At 44.7% G+C, this 16,402-nt stretch overlaps 1 protein-coding gene across 1 annotated transcript in view; it reads right to left on the bottom strand.

Moving 5' to 3' along the window:
• The window catches only part of YIPF7 (Yip1 domain family member 7), a 279,885-nt gene that overhangs the window by 89,824 nt on the left and 173,659 nt on the right, over positions 1-16,402 (bottom strand). Inside the window, exon 4 of the mRNA XM_086963882.1 lies at positions 7,728-7,909. Within this exon, the coding sequence (XP_086820008.1) occupies positions 7,728-7,909 (182 nt within the window). The remainder of the gene's footprint in view (positions 1-7,727; positions 7,910-16,402) is intronic.

The following is a 16,402-nucleotide window of genomic DNA, read 5'->3' as shown; positions in this document are numbered from 1 at the left end:
AAGTCGCAGTCTAGCTGTAGTGGTCGCGCGACTGCCGAGTCGCTTAAGAACTGTGAAGGAATTTAGAACTGAGCACTTCAACTAAATTACGCACTGGGAGCATGCGTTTCATAAAGCCTGCAGTTCGTTTGTGAGCCTGTTCGTGGAACGTTTAGTCTCTGAGACATTTTCAGCACCACCTGTCATTTATCGCATGCGCAACGAGGGAGCAGAAACCAGTCTAGCAGCGGATTTGCCACGAGTTATTCCTCAAGTCGAGAAGCAACTTGGGGAACCGTCAGTTATAACTGGCAGGCTGCTGTTTTAGCTCAGAGCGCTACCTGCTGGAATTATTTGACATTTGTCCTTGTGAAAGCTTCATTCCGCAAGCTTAATTTTGAAGACTTGTACAAGTATCCTTGCTATCTGGTGTGTTCTCATTTAGTGACTGTAGCATTCGTTTTTCTTTATGAACATTTTACAGTAGTTGAAGAAGTATTCAACAGGACCCCTTATTTTCTGCAGCAGTTTAGACATTATTGGTAAGTCTAGGTTACAGGACTGGGTTTGGGAGTGTAGAGGGTTAGCTCACAATAGGTAATAGAAGTCTGTCCAAACTGCATGGGAGAGAAGCTACAAGCCAGGCTTTGCAGGTAATACAAGTCTCCATAGGGTTTTGGATATAAAGTATACATTGAATGTGGGTGTTAAGTGTTGTCTTTATACAGGTCCAGTATTCAACTTCACCAGCGAAGACAGAAGACCAAAGAAGCAAATTTTCTATCTGGCAGTCTCTCTCTCTGTCCACTTCCCCTTTCCCCGCCGTTTCAGCAGTGGCCTAGAATTTAATTCTGGCGGCTTCTGAGGTGGAGGGGCATTGGGAGCATCGTCGGCTTCAATGGATTTCGAGTGAGCCATCTGACAGATTGAAGTGCCACTGTTTCCATCTGAGTCACGATGGCAGAGGGTTTAGACCTTAAGACTCTGGAAGTAATTTTGGATGGACTGCAAAGTCAGTTAACCCAATCCGCAGAGGATAATAGGGCATTGAGAGAAGAAATAAAAAGGTCCCAACAAGAGAATCATATAATTAAAACTAAAATGGAGGAGCTACTGGCTGGAGGTTCTTTGGAATCCAGTCGGGGCTCCGCTTCAGAGGTTGCGACGCAAGTGATTCTTTCCGTTGCGCCAGTTGTTCCATTGGCTAACCCTGAAAGGTTTGGGGGGGACCCACACAAGTCACAGATATTCCTGACCCAGTGTTCATTGCATTTTTTGTGCAGACCTGTGGTGTTTAAGGATGACAGGGTGAAGGTTGCATTCATGCTGTCCTACATGAGCGGTGATGTGGCTGCCTGGTCAATGCCTTTGATTTCCAGAGACGACCCTGCATTGTACAACTTTGATGTGTTTAAGAAGGAATTTCTACGCATTTTTGATCGAAGAACGGCAGAACAAGCTACAGATAATGAGCTCTTGGACCTGAAACAGGGAAACCGGGAATTAATAGCATATATTGCCTAATTTAACAAGCTAATTGTTGAGACGGAGTGGCCAGAAAGTAAACGTTCCGCTATCGTTTACCGTGGATTAAAAGACGAATTAAAAGACGCTCTTGCGTAGATTCCAAAAAGGCCACAGGAGATATCGGAACTGATTGACCTGGTCTTGCAGCTGGAACATAGATTGCCTGAAAGAAAGTCAGAAAAGAAGAAAGATTTTCGGGCATACTTTCCACGGCTAGATCGAGCAAAAAGTGAATTTACAAAAACAGAAAACGTCGTTGGGGAAGAACCAATGCAGATTGGCTCAATCAGAGGACCTTTGTCCAAGGAGGAAAAGGAAAAAAGATGAGCTAATAATTTGTGCCTTTATTGTGGCGTATCAGGTCATTTTGTGAAAGACTGCCCCAAAAAACTCAAAATCAGTGTGGGTTTAAAAGCCAAATCCCACCAGTAGAGGGAGTTGCTCTGGTGGGAAATCAAGGGAAGTCGACTCCTGAAATACAACAGTTGATAAACACTCTTCAATCGGCAGCGCCCCATTTAACTGTATCATTTGTCATGAGGTTTGGAACCAAGGATGTGAAAGATGTATCGGTAATGATCGACTCCAGGGCCACCGGAAATTTTTGTGATCTGACTTATGCGAAGGAAATGGGCATTCATGCATTAAAGAAAAAACATAGTGAGGTAGTTAAGGCTGTGGACGGCACCAACCTCACGTCCGGACTAACTACTGAAGAAACGGAAACCTTGGAGTTGATGGGACTTCAGGGTCATCATGAATTCCTGCGCTTCAACTTAATCGATGCGCCGCAGTTCCAATTAATATTGGGATTGCCTTGGCTTACGGAGCATAACCCAAAAATTGACTGGGAAAGCAGATCTGTGGAGATGACTTCAGAACATTGTCGCAGAAATTGTTCCTCGACAAGTACGCAGAAAATGGTGAGCTCGCCTGCTCGAGAATTGGCCCAACTTACACGCCGAGTGTGTGTTTTGGAAACAAAAGAAATTCCTGCTGAGTATCAGGACTTGGCAAGTGTTTTTGATAAGGGCAATGCAGAGAAACTTCCACCCCACCGGGAGTACGATTGCAAGATTGAATTAGAACCAGGTGCCAAGTTGCAGTGCAGTCGAATTTATGCACTCACTGAGGCGGAAAACCAGTTCCTGAAAAAATATTTGGAGGATTATCTAAAAATTGGATTCATACGTCCATCGCAATCGCCAGTTTCCTCGCCACTGTTTTCCGGCCGATAAAGGACGGCACATTGCGCTCCTGTATTGACTATAGAGCGTTGAATCTTGTGACCATCAAAAACCGTTATCCACTACCTCTTATCTCCCAGATGTTGGATCAGGTGAAGGGGGCGAGGGTTTATACGAAGCTGGATCTTCGCGGCGCCTATCATCTGGTGAGAGTTGCTGAGGGAGAGGAGTGGAAAACGGCGTTTTGCACAAAGTATGGCCTCTACGAATACCAGGTGATGCCTTTTGGGTTGAGCAATGCTCCGGCAGCTTTTCAACACTTTGTGAATGATGTATTAAGAGAATTCTTGGATCGAGTGGCGGTTGTCTATATTGATGACATATTGATTTTCTCAGATTGCATTGAGAATCACATCCCACATGTGAGAGCCATCTTGCAGAAGTTGTTAGAGAATCATCTGTACGTCAAGCTGGGGAAGTGTTCACTCCATTTGAGTCAAGTGGAATCTTGGGGTTCATCCTGTCCGCGGAGGGGGTGCTATGGACCCATCAAAAGTGCAGGCAATTCAGGATTGGTTATCTCCCAGGAATGTAAAGGACATTCAGAGTTTCCTTGGCTTTGCCAATTTCTACAGGAGGTTTTTTCCAGACTTCTCTGCCAAGGTCCAGCCAATCACGCAACTACTAAGAAAAGGGAAGGCGTTCATCTGGTCAGATGAAGCGTAGGAAGCTTTTCAGTTTCTGAAAAGGGCGTTTGTTTCGGCGCCAATTTTGATGCATCAACATCCTGAGGAGGAGTTTTTTGTGGAAACCGATGATTCCGACTTCGCCACTGGTAGAATTTTGTCACAAAGAAATAAGCAGACCGGGCAACTCCATCCTGTGGCCTTTCGTTCAAGGAAGTTATCAGAGACAGAGTTTAATTACTCCATCGCGGATAAGGAACTGTTAGCGGTCAAGGAGGCTTTTCAGGATTGGCGTCATTATTTACTGGGGGCTAAGCACAAAGTGACAGTGTATACAGACCATCGGACCCTGCAATTTCTGAAGTCAGCCAAAACCCTTACCCCGCGCCAACTGAGTTGGTCTCTGTATTTCTCTGAGTTCGACTTTGTCATCACATACAAACCGGGAAAGAAGAATGGGAAGGCAGACGCTCTATCCCGAATGAACTGTTCGGAGGACAAGAGAATTCCAGTGGAGGAACCAATTATTCCATTGGAGAAAATTGTGGGAATAATCCATTTGGAAGATTTCGCCAAGGAAATTCAGCAGCTTTGTCCTCTTTAGGATCTGGAAAAATGGGCAGCGGATGATAAGAGAAAATCCATCAAAAACTCCCTGCCGTATTATGAAGACGCCTTGTATTTACCCACCTGTGAGTTGCAAAAAAAGGCATTAGAAGGTTGTCATGATGATCAGTTGGCGGGTCGCAAGGGGACTAAGAAGACCTTGAAGTTGATACAGAGACATTTTTGGTGGCCTGGTATGGCAGCTCAGGTAGGGCAGTATGTCGCAACCTGTGAATTATGTATAAAGAGTAAACCAACTAGACAGTCCCCGCAGGGACTACTACAACCACTTCCTAATGCTCCAGGTCCCTGGCACACAGTATCATTATATTTGATAGTAGATTTGCCACGCAGCCAGGGGTACACAGCCATTCTAGTACTGGTAGACACATTCTCAAAAATGAGTCATTTTGTCCCCTTAGAAAAGATTCCCACCGCTCCTCAGTTGGTAAGTTTATTCAATCAGCATGTGGTTCGTGCTCACGGTATTCCACAAATCATTGTTTCTGATAGAGGGGCTCAGTTTGTGTCCAAGTTCTGGAAAAACTATATGCATAGTTTGGGTGTGGACACTCTTCTCTCAACAAGTTTCCATCCAGAGACTGATGGGCAGACTGAACGTGTAAATCAGGAGCTGGAACAATATCTAAGACTGTACTTGATGGAGCCGGAAGGGAATTAGTCTGACCTATTGTGGTCGGCTGAGTTCGCTTATAACAATGCTATACACGCATCCATGGGGTTCACTCCGTTTTACTTGAATTATGGTCGGCACCTAACTTTGATGCTAGGGAAATTGACTGAAGAGAGCCCAACTGTGGTGGAGTGGATAGCGGGCATAAAAAGGTCTTATCAGCAAGCACAAGCAAACCTTACCAAGGCAAAGTTATCATATAAACAGCCGGCAGACAAAAAGAGACGTGTGGGTGTGGACTTTGCAGTTGGGGATCAGGCTTGGTTATCCACCAAGCATTTAAAGCTGAAGGGTGATCGGAAGTTTCAGCCAAGGTTTATCGGGCCGTTTAAGGTTCAAAAGATAATTAATCCAGTCGCAGTGAAATTACAACTTCCAAGTAGTTTAAAAATTCACCCAGCTTTTCACATTTCCTTGCTAAAAAGAAATCCACCCCATGTCCGGCATAAAGGGAAACCAGCTTCAATCGGAATAGAGTCTGAGGAGGAATTTGAGGTCAGCAGAATCTTAGACTCAAAGATTTCTAGGGAAAAACTGTACTACTTGGTAGAATGGAAGGGTTTTGGTCCGGAAGAGAGATCTTGGGAACCCTCAGATAACGTTCATGCTCCAAGACTAGTGAGGCTTTTCCATAAAACTTACCCTACTAAACCAAAATTGGGAGGGCCCCCTTTGGAGGGAGGTACTGTCAGGAACCTAATTGCAGTTACGGGATCAGAGGGTGAGGCACAGGTGAAGCGTCATAGATCTAAAAGGGTAAAAGTACTACCACGCTGGAAGAAAAGTTTCATTGTGTCCAAATTAATGTTTAGACAGTGTTTGCGGTCACTAGTGATTACCACCAGCATGGCCGCCAAATGTCCCGAACACGCAGTTCTGAAGTCGCAGTCTAGCGGTAGTGGTCGCGCGACTGCCGAGCCGCTTAAGAACTGTGAAGGAATGTAGAACTGCACACTTCAACTGAATTACGCACTGGGAGCGTGCGTTTCATGAAGCCTGCAGTTCGTTTGTGAGCCTGTTCGTGGAACGTTTAGTCTCTGAGACATTTCAGCACCACCTGTCATTTATCGCATGCGCAACGAGGGAGCAGAAACCAGTCTAGCAGCGGATTTGCCACGAGTTATTCCTCGAGTCGAGAAGCAACTTCGGGAACCATAAGTTATAACGGGCAGGCTGCTGTTTTAGCTCAGAGCGCTACCTGCTGGAATTATTTGACATTTGTCCTTGTGAAAGCTTCATTCCGCAAACTTAATTTTGAAGACTTGTACAAGTATCCTTGCTATCTGGTGTGTTCTCATTTAGTGACTGTATCATTAGTTTTTCTTTATGAACATTTTACAGTAGTTGAAGAAGTATTCAACAGGACCCCTTATTTTCTGCAACAGTTTAGACATTATTGGTAAGTCTAGGTTACAGGACTGGGTTTGGGAGTGTAGAGGGTAAGCTCACATATAGGTAATACTTATGTGTGTTTGCAGACGCTGTATACCCAAATCACTGAGTATAGAAGTCAGTCTAAACTGCATGGGAGAGAAGCTACAAGCCAGGCTTTGTAGGTAATACAAGTCTCCATAGGGTTTTGGATATAAAGTATACATTGAATGTGGGTGTTAAGCGTAGTCTTTATACAGGTGCAGTATTCAACTTCACCAGCGAAGACAGAAGACCAAAGAAGCAAGTTTTCTATCTGGCAGTCTCTCTCTCTGTCTACTTCCCCTTTCCCCGCCGTTTCAGCAGTGGCCTAGAATTTAATTCTGGCGGCTTTTGAGGTGGAGGAGCATTGGGAGCATCGTCGGCTTCGATGGATTTCGAGTGAGCCATCTGACATTTTCTCACCATCTTAAGATGGTGGATTTTCATGAGAGGGGTTCACCTTGCCTGCCCCAGCTTAGTCGGACCCTCCCTCTCAGCTAACTAATTTATCCACCTTTCCTCCAACCAAAAGAGCAGCAGGAAAGGGGGTTTGGCTTCCTTCACTATCTGGAATTCAAGGCGGCATTGCCTATGAAGCTTCCTGTGAAACAACCCCTCCCAGAGTGGGAATTGTTTCTATCTTCAGAGAACACTGCCTCTCACACCATAATGTCAGAAACATGTCTTGTTGTGGCAGGCTGGTGAGAACTGGCCAGAGATCCCACTAGTGTTTGGCTAGATTTCAGAGAACCTATGTGGATTTCTTAATACATCCAACTTTGGTATCGGTGAGGATTTATTAAGATACAATCTTTGGTAACAAACATCTTAGAAATCAGTGAATCCACCATGGAGCTAGGAAACTGACAAATATCTAGCCCATGTACTCTTTATGGCTTTCCTGTTCACTTACAACACCACAGAAGGGGCTGGCATTGTAGGGGTATGTCTGCTCATGCTAATATGCCCACACATAGAAAATAGTACACTTTGTAGGGCTAAAGGCCAGTTTAGGGGTGTCTTACCTATAATTCAGTGAATTGTTTGCAAGGCACACAGGGCTGTGCACCAAGACAGGCAGCCTGCATTGGAAGGGTGCATAGCTTTCCTGAAGTCAAAAATCTGACCACATTAGACAAGATTATATTAGTGCCACCCTATGCAAGAATACAAGCAGCAGTTGGTGAATCAGGCAGGGTTGCCAGAAGAAATGCAAAAAGGATTAGACACTTTTGAATACATTTACAAAGTTAATACATAGCCGGCATACTGCAAAGCTCGTGGAACCAAAGTAATTATGATAATAATAGTAATGTCTCACTAATGCCATATCATGTATTACTCAAATATCAGCTTAAAAAATATTTAGGAAATTCAATAACTTTTTCATCAGTTTATAAGTTCAGAAAATAAACCCATTTTTGTCTCGAATACACACAAGTTTTGGAACAAATATATTAATTCACCAAGCAAAAGCTTCAACTTTTGTAGGCTGGGATGCACACTAGAGGAGCTCCTTGCAGGTAGCTGGAGACCTACTGGTAAGTAGCTTTCAAGCTACTCATTGGAGAAGCCTATCTGGTGTAAGCGGGGTTGTTAATAAAGAGGACACAGTGTTTTTTAACTAGAACTTACTGTAGGGAGAAGAACACCGCACAGCTAGAGAGGACGACCATGGGCAGCAGGCAGTAACCCAGCACACTAGCGACACATCCAATGGAGACGTTGGTTAGGCTCATCAGGTTCAGCAAGGTATGGATTCCAAGGCATCCAAGGGTGCTCATGCCATACACGTATCCAAAGTGAACTTTTCCTGCCTTCACAAAAGCGAACACATAGCAATAATTAGCACCTTCAAAGTTATCAGGGCAAAGTGCAACAAATATACTGAGAATGTTTCAAACCTGGTCAATCGTGAACAAAAATAAAAATGCTAAATTTAGCATGAGAAGAGCTCAAAGTTGAGAATAAAATGACTGGCAGTTCATTCATTGCACATTAAGAGTAAGACGATTTTCTAACAAAACAACAGCTTCAGGTTTCGGCAGGAGACGTAATAAAAAGCAGGTGTGCGGTTTCTGAATAAATAATACAATGAATGTCTATTCCTATTGCTCTTAAGAGGCAGGCCTCAGCAATGATTTGGTTTTGTGTAATGTGGCTCAAATCCTAATGAGCGCATTCTACAAGTGGTGTTACTCCTGATTTGGGTAAATAATGTCGAGTATTCACCCGAACCCAGATAATAAGTACCACAGAAAATGTTATTCTTTTAACCCAGCACAAATCTTTCCATAACAATATGGTGGAATATCCACATGGAAAACTGTAATAACCATGTATCACCCCTTTGCTCCCCATTTGAGGGGGTAGATATCAGGTTGCGAATAAAATGTCTCACTCAGTAAACCCCACACCCTTCTGTACTGGTATTTGCAGAGTAAATATTATGCCCACAAACAAGGGACTATACATAATGAGGCCATGAATGTTATGTTTCGATGAACATCCATGACGTATCAGGTAAGGAAAAAGAAAGTGTTGAATGCAAAGGTTGTCACAGGACAGAAAGCAACATGATTTTATAAAACAGAGCATGTGCCTTTGTGCTGTTTCCAACCTGCACAGAAAATTAAAAAGGTACCTATAGTACTTTTAAAAAAAAGTCTGCTCACCATATTTAAAATTATTTTTATAAATTTTTGGGCGCTACCAAGATAGCTCCATCGACATTAGGGGCACATTTTTCACTCGTAGTAAATCTCATAACTCTGCTAAGAAATCCACCAGGCAAGCAAAGAGTGGATAGAGTGTAAAACCTCCAACACACCTCCCTGGTTAGAGTACCACCCAACCTCTACCATACACTGTAGCAAACATACAGCCAGAGTGCCAGGCGGGTCCGAAGTCAGAAATAAAGGCTGGGTGATTGCTCATGATCACTCAACGATACCCTGTACCTAGTGTGTCTGTCTCCTGTTATTAGCTGACCTGTGTGCGGCACTCTTAGTGACTTGTACCCCTGTTTTGCGGTGTCTACACTGGAGACGAGGCCGGTAATACCCCCGCCTGTAAGAGTCAGCTACCTTCACCGTTGTTCATGCCGATTGCTAGGCGGTGGAAAGAGGGTTGTACTGGGGCCTGGCAGTGGGTTCTATCCATGTGGATCATTGGCCGGTAAGCAGGCACAGTGCCCACCCACAGGTGAGCAGAGCGCGGTCCAGGGCCAGAGGCCCTACCCATGATGTGAGCCTCGTCCTTGACCTTGGCCCCACCCATGCTGTGTGTCCCTTGACGGGCCTATCTTCCCAGCACCTGCGGGGACAGCAAGGCCCGCAGCTTTCAGGCAGTTGCTGGGGCCCCAATAAGAGGCTGTCTGTGCCCCCTAGAGGCAGCCCGCAGCACCGACCCGGCCAGGCTGACTGCAGCCAGCTTACTGCCTGCCCCACTGAAGCACGCTCTTGTCTGCCACACACTGTGAGTGCCGGCAGTGAAGTGTCACCAGGACGTGCTAGTGATTGCCCTGTACCAGGGGAGTAACTTACAGAGGGAGCTGGCGAGGACCCTCGGTGATCTCAGGAGAAGTCATAGTGAACAAAAAAAAAAAAGAAAAGGATTGACAACAACGACATAATTGAAAAAAAGGAAGCTAACATAAAAGTGTGCATGCTGATACAAATCGGCAAAGACATAGGGACACAACAAGCCAACATAAATTGCAGACAGGAAGGGCCAGGCTCTATAGGATATTAGAAAGGTAAAGGTAGAAGAACATGTCTGCCCTGCAAAAAGATGCTGCGCCTCTTATGCCCCAACGGTGTTAACATGCGTCTGTCAAAGCAATGCCATCATTTAGTCAGCTGGTGGACCACGCAATGGCTGCCTTGCGTTGGTGGCAAGGGATAGGGCATCTCCAGCATTGTTTTCAAACCACTTGGGAGATGGACGGACCACTTAGGAGATCTATGATGCTCCAGGTTTGTGGTGCAGAGTTCTAACACCTTTTCGAACATCTCCCCAACACAGGAGAAGATGATAACTTCAATGCTGCAGTAGCAGCCCAAAATCAACACTTTGACCCACAAGTCATCTCCGACTACAAAAGGCTCAAACTGAGACAAGACCGGCAGACTGAAGATGAATCAGTGCATTTATTTATCCCATCACCCTGGCCCCGAAAAGACATGCGTTGTGGCTTCCTGTTACCCTTTACTTGGATGGTTGCGCCAAACGCTCATCTCACCTTCCCCCATCGCAACAAGAGGTCTTGAAACCCCCATGAATTGCCTTTTGTTCCCTCTTTTTCTTTAATACTCAGCTTCCCGCTTATATTTGCACTGTCTCCTGAAGTACAAAGCCTCAACGAGTATACACCTTGCATCCCAAGCCTCATTTACTATTTTTTGATTACCCTTCTCCTCTTTTTCCCCTTCGCTTTTTATTTTTGATGTAATTTAATAATGTTATCCTAGCTTATTATTCCTATCGCTACTGTTGTATTGCATATTACTTTTTGTAATGACAATTCTGTTTACCCTAATAAAATTTTATTTGAACTTAAAAAAAGATGAATCAGTGGACTTATTCTACATGCAGCTATGCAGACTGGCAAATACCTGCACCAACATCGACCAGGCAGATGAAATAAGGGCCCAACTGATCCAAGGCTGCCATTAATCTGTCCTACGTAACTCATACTTTGCCAACCAGGAATCACCTTAGACAATATCCTGATATTGACATGCTGGCGGACAGCAGGGTTGAGGATATGGAGGCGACACTTGCAAATGGTGCAACCCCGTCAAAACAGAGAGCAGTTAAAGTCAAGGAAGAGCAAGTCAATGCCATCCAATGATGCTTTGCCTGGCCACCTCCAAACAGTCTGAGAAAGGGTACGGGAACTATGTATTGATGCACCAAACACCCAACATGTACCCAGCACAAAGAATATTATACTCGAAGTGAGCTTCATGAACCATTTTGCCAAGGTATGCTGCAGTGGCAGGCCAAGCACCAGCACAGGGTAACAAGGACGGGGGTATCTACCCTCGACCAGCTATCCATCGAGGGTGGCGAAGAAGGAAAGTCCAGGCACCATGTGTAAACCATGAGTCGTCCTGCGGACAATGACGACGATAAAGGCTTCATGGTATCCTTTGCTAGTAGAGAGAACCATTGCAAAGGGCCCCTGCTAATGTACAAGGTGGAAATTGGAGGGACCCAAATCACAGCCCTGATTGGCATGGGCATGTCTGTGAACGTCATGGACACCACTCAGTTCCACAACTTGAGCCAAGGCCAAAGCTGGCACCCAAGAATTTAAAACATGATTTAAAACATGGGGGGCACAGAACTAATACCCCTGAGAGGAGAAGTGGACGCAATGGTAGAAAATGAGGGGAAGAGAACACAAGCCAGATTTCATGGAGCCCACAGGGACAACCAGCACACTTCTTGGAAGCCACAAGGCAAAAGACTTAGGCCTATTTTTTATTACACAACAGGTGCATGAGTCACATGCAGAGATCATCCTGTAGGAATTCGTGCAGTTGTTTTCAGGCCTACGATGACTGAAAGGTGTGAAATAACGGTCCATATTTATAAGACCATAAGACCTGTAGCCCTTAGACACAGAAGAGTGCCATTCTACCAATGCCCATTAGTTGGAAAAGTCTAGAACTTCTTGACTGGCTAGGAGTGATTGAAAAAGTGACAGACCCGACTCCTTGGTATCAACCATCATGATAGCTTCCAAACCTAAACAACCAGAAACAACCAGAAAACATAAGACTTTGCATCGACACAAACATAGCAATACGCCAGAAACGCACATCACCCCCACAGTCAATGACATAGAAGGTGATATGAATGGTGCTCACTGGTTTTCCAAATTGGATCTAAATGCCGGATTCTACCAGCTTGTGGTGGATGAGTTGAGGAGATAGATCACCACCTTCTCCACCCACATATGTCTTCGCAGATACCGATGCCTCAACTTTGAGATCTCCTCGGCTGCTGATGTGTTCCAATATGTCATTTGATTGACCCTGTCTTCGCTAGTCCGCGTGATAAACGTGAGTGATGACATCTTGATATTCACAGATATCTTGGAAGACAACCATGTGAGGTTAAGAGCTACTCTGAAGTGCCTAACAGATTGTAGGCTGCCTCTCCACAGACAGAAATGTTCCCCATATATGAATGCTATTGAGTTCTATGGGTACCACTTCTTGAGTGACCGACTGCAGGTTGATATGAAGGTTGATGCCATATGATTTACAGCTGTCCCACAAAATGCAGCCAAAGTGAGAAGCTTTGTGGGGATTGCCAACTACAGCTGGCGATTCATTCCCAACCTAGCCACATTGTCAGAGCCCCCTCTGGGCCTTAAACAAACATGACTGCCCCAGGGAATGGGACAGCAGAACTGAACAGGCATTCATAATGGTGAAGGAGGCACTTCTGGAAGATGCAACAATGGTGTACTTCAGCCCAGGTGCCAAACTGAACTGGTAGTAGATGCAAGCTTTGTGGGCCTTGACATTATCCTGCTCCAAGAAAAATATGAAGGGTCATAGATTCCAATCATCTAAGCGAGCAGGACTATCCCAGTCACAGTGACCCAGTACGCCCAAATTGAGCTTGAGGTGTTGGCCATTCAGAGGGCATGGCATTTCCACCTATATCTCTGTGGGCAGAAATTCCAGGTGGTGATGGACCACAAACCAATGGTTCCCCATTTTGCCAGCACTGCCTAAAACAGACCACCGCATATCAAGTGATGGGCTGTCATACTTCAACAGTACAACGTTGAGGCTGTGTATTGCCCAGGGGTAAACAATCCTGCGGATTACCTATTCAGACACCGATTGCACCAACTGTGCTCAGCAACGCTGAAGTAGACGAGAGCGCAGAGGATTTTGTAAGAATGATTGTCCATGATGCCTGCCCAAGAGCTCTCTCTCTGACGGAGATCCAGGAAGCTACTGAAAGGGACACATGTATATCCAAACACAAAGATGCGCTTTGGAAAAGACAATTGTGCAACTTCCTAGACGGAGCAACAGCACTCACTGCAGATGAGCAAAAGACGATAACCCAAATCTGGTGGATTTGAGATGAACTCAGCACGAGTGACGCAGGTCTGCTTTTGCGGTGATGTCAGATCATGGTGTCAAGAGGTCTATGGCCAAGAGTCATCAAGCTAGGACACCAGGGCATTGCGAAGACCAAAGTCTGTCTCCATGACAAATTGTGGCTCCCTGGCATGGACATGTGGGTGGATGAAAAGGTCAGAGAATGCCTGCACTGGTTTCTGAGAGCCTACCGGCAGATGCCACACAGCACCACAGCATGAGCCCCAAGTGACCTGGTATTGTGGAGGTGCATTCAAGACATCATTCCGACTGGGCCGAGCTGGAGACCAGCAGTCATTGTGATCCAAGGTGCCCAGGAAAAATGTCAAACCACAAACAACCGGGCCAGCCGAGATCGCTGGGCAGTAGTATCAGACCTCATCATTGGAGACAAAGTAATCATGAAAGATAGACACCCCAGATGGAAATTCCACACCCTGCTCAAAAAGGAAGTGTTGGAAGTAACAGGAGTTCAAATAACCATGGTCACCATTCAAAGAAGTTCCCCAATGGTGTCCAGAAATGCATCTTGGTTCAAGCAGATCAGGTAATTTGAGCATGAACAATATAACAGCCGAGAATATATATATGATGCACCAGAACCAGAGGCAACTAGGCTCAGCCCCTGCCAAGACACAGCACCAGCAAGGCCTGAGTGAAGTGGAATGGGCCCCGGAGACACCAGCAACCAAATGCCCAAAACCAGCATAAACGATGGACAAACTAAGAGCCAGGAATCCAGTAGCGCCACCCAGAGGTATAGACTCCAGTCCAATCCTGCACCCAGCCAGAGACTGAAAGACTACGTATGTTTCATCTCTGTTCTGTGATTTATCCAGTTATTATTCTATAGCAATAAAAGTCACTCAAGACAATGTCAGATGCACAGACATACACAATTTCTAGACAATTCTTACCCTAGTTGTTGCAGACCAATACTGGTCACCAACTAATTAGAAGACCAAGATTGGTCTGATGGGGGACGCAATGCAGGCCTGTCGGCCACTGTGAGGGAAAATGATAACTTAGATACCTAGCACTAAGTCATCTAAGTTTCTGTCTGGCAGAATGCTGGGTCTTGGAACACCACCTGGAAGGACAACTATAGGGACACACAAGAGAAACCGTAAGGTGACAGACATTAATTTCCCAGTTACTGGTCTCTTCCCAGGGTACTCAGCTTAGCATTGCATCCAGGTGAAGGGCTATTCTGTCCATGAATAGAAAGAAGAGTGATCAATCAAGTCATCATAAGGGATCACCCTCCAGTTGATTGAGATGGCTGAGTGCACATGTTCACGCCTCTGCAAATCTCCCGCAGGTCCTTTTGACACCCCAGGCAGACAAATACCAGGCACAGCCTTCTCTAGGTAAAACCCACCAAGGGGATTATCGCCAGGCTGAACTAAGGCTTCTGCTAACATCACAGCTCCTTTTAGACTTTCTCATGCTCTTGAACATTCTGGTTCTGACAGGCACGAGTCACACCCATCCAATCTCCTACCAAATCACTCACTTTCCCCTGGAACACTGGTAGTCAAGACCACCACACCACCAGCATGCAGCTAGGGGAATACCTGAACCCGACTATGCACAGCACTGCCAACTAAGGGGATCACAGGGAACATGAACCAAGCTTACAATCACATTTCCGACAATGGTATAAATACCAGCAAACCTAGTTATCTCAATTTGATCACTCACTTTTTCTGTATGGTGAGAACCCTGAAATAATGCAGTTAAAAATTAAATAAATAATGCACAGTTCAAAGCGTTCGTATTCAATTAAAAATGTATTAATTAACTACTGAAAATAGTTTGTCTATAAAGCAAAACTGGAGAAAACTTCCAAGCAGATACGGAAGCTGCTCTTCTCACCTCTAGCAGGGTGGTGCAGTGCAAGAGAGGATGCGTCACTAAATATTAGTCGAAGAATTCGGGAAAGGCTTCTCAGTCCAACTCTACTAAAAATCAGTACAGTCGGCTCTGCATCGTTTTAAAGTCAACACCATAATTTTATTTGAGCACTTCACAAGGCAACAGATGTTACCTCAACAAATTACTTACTTCTTCGAGCATGGAGGCCTGGTCAAAATGGTTTTTTCCATATATCTCAGAGGCATGGAAGGTATTCTGTACTGCATGCTTTCAAAACAGAGAACAGAACACCTAAGCTCAAGGGGAAACACTTTTATTTGTTCATAAGTTGAGTTATTCGTCTTACCCTCGAAAAGTGTGTTTATTAATAACACGTGATTGGTTCCCCTATAGACTTTAAAGCCGAACCCATCTCATTGTCAAATGTTTCTATAAAAAGCAAGCTGTTTTCCTTCGACCATCTGCAAGGTACTTTGTTAAAGTAGAGTCTTCTTGAAAGAATTTTGCTTTGAAGGACCATCATCAACAAAACTGATTGTAGAGAATACTATGACCATCAAACATCTTGAATCCTGATTTTATGTCTCACAGTGCCTGCTTATACTTGTACCTTTTTCTTCATTCTAAGTCTTACCGGGAGCACCCACCAAGCTAGTGTAAAGTCATCTGCTTTGAATATTGCCTGCAAACTGATCTCTTTGAGTTAATTGTGGTACAAAGATGTTTAGTGCGAATGCTGAACTTGCAATCAAAGGTAAATTGATCCCCACCCTACTATGCAGACCAAAAAACAAACCTAAGCATTTACTAATTATATCTCTATTGCGGTAGATAGCTCATTGGGCTAAAATAATAAAACTTGTTTATAGGACCCTACACATTTTTTCCACATTTAATAAGAGTTTCCAGTTTATAAGGATTAATCGTTTTGCATGTGTCTTTGTCAGGCCAATCAACTCTCTATCAATTGTTTTGCATTATGCTTGTTGATTCCTACATAGCCCAGATTAGCTTGTCGTCTAATGGGAGAGCCAGTGGTGTTTGTGAATTGCTGAGTTTCGATGTTGAGGAAGCAGCAGCAGAGCACATTACGTTTTTATATTAACTAATTGTACAGGGCAAGTACCTTTGTTCCATATTGTACCCACCATCCCTTCAAAAGATGAGACGTGAGAAGCTATGGATGTTACACTTTAGAAGGTAATCTTACGTCTCTTTCAGACCTCTGTTTTCATGCAATTCTTGCCCAGAATGCACGATGCAACTGTTCAGTACAAATAGAGCCGCAAACAAAAT

Source organism: Lissotriton vulgaris, chromosome 3_1 (assembly GCF_964263255.1).
Source record: "Lissotriton vulgaris chromosome 3_1, aLisVul1.2, whole genome shotgun sequence".
NCBI lineage: Eukaryota > Metazoa > Chordata > Amphibia > Caudata > Salamandridae > Lissotriton > Lissotriton vulgaris.
The sequence above is the reverse complement of the archived record's forward strand: the minus strand, read 5'-3'. Positions and strand labels throughout refer to the sequence as shown.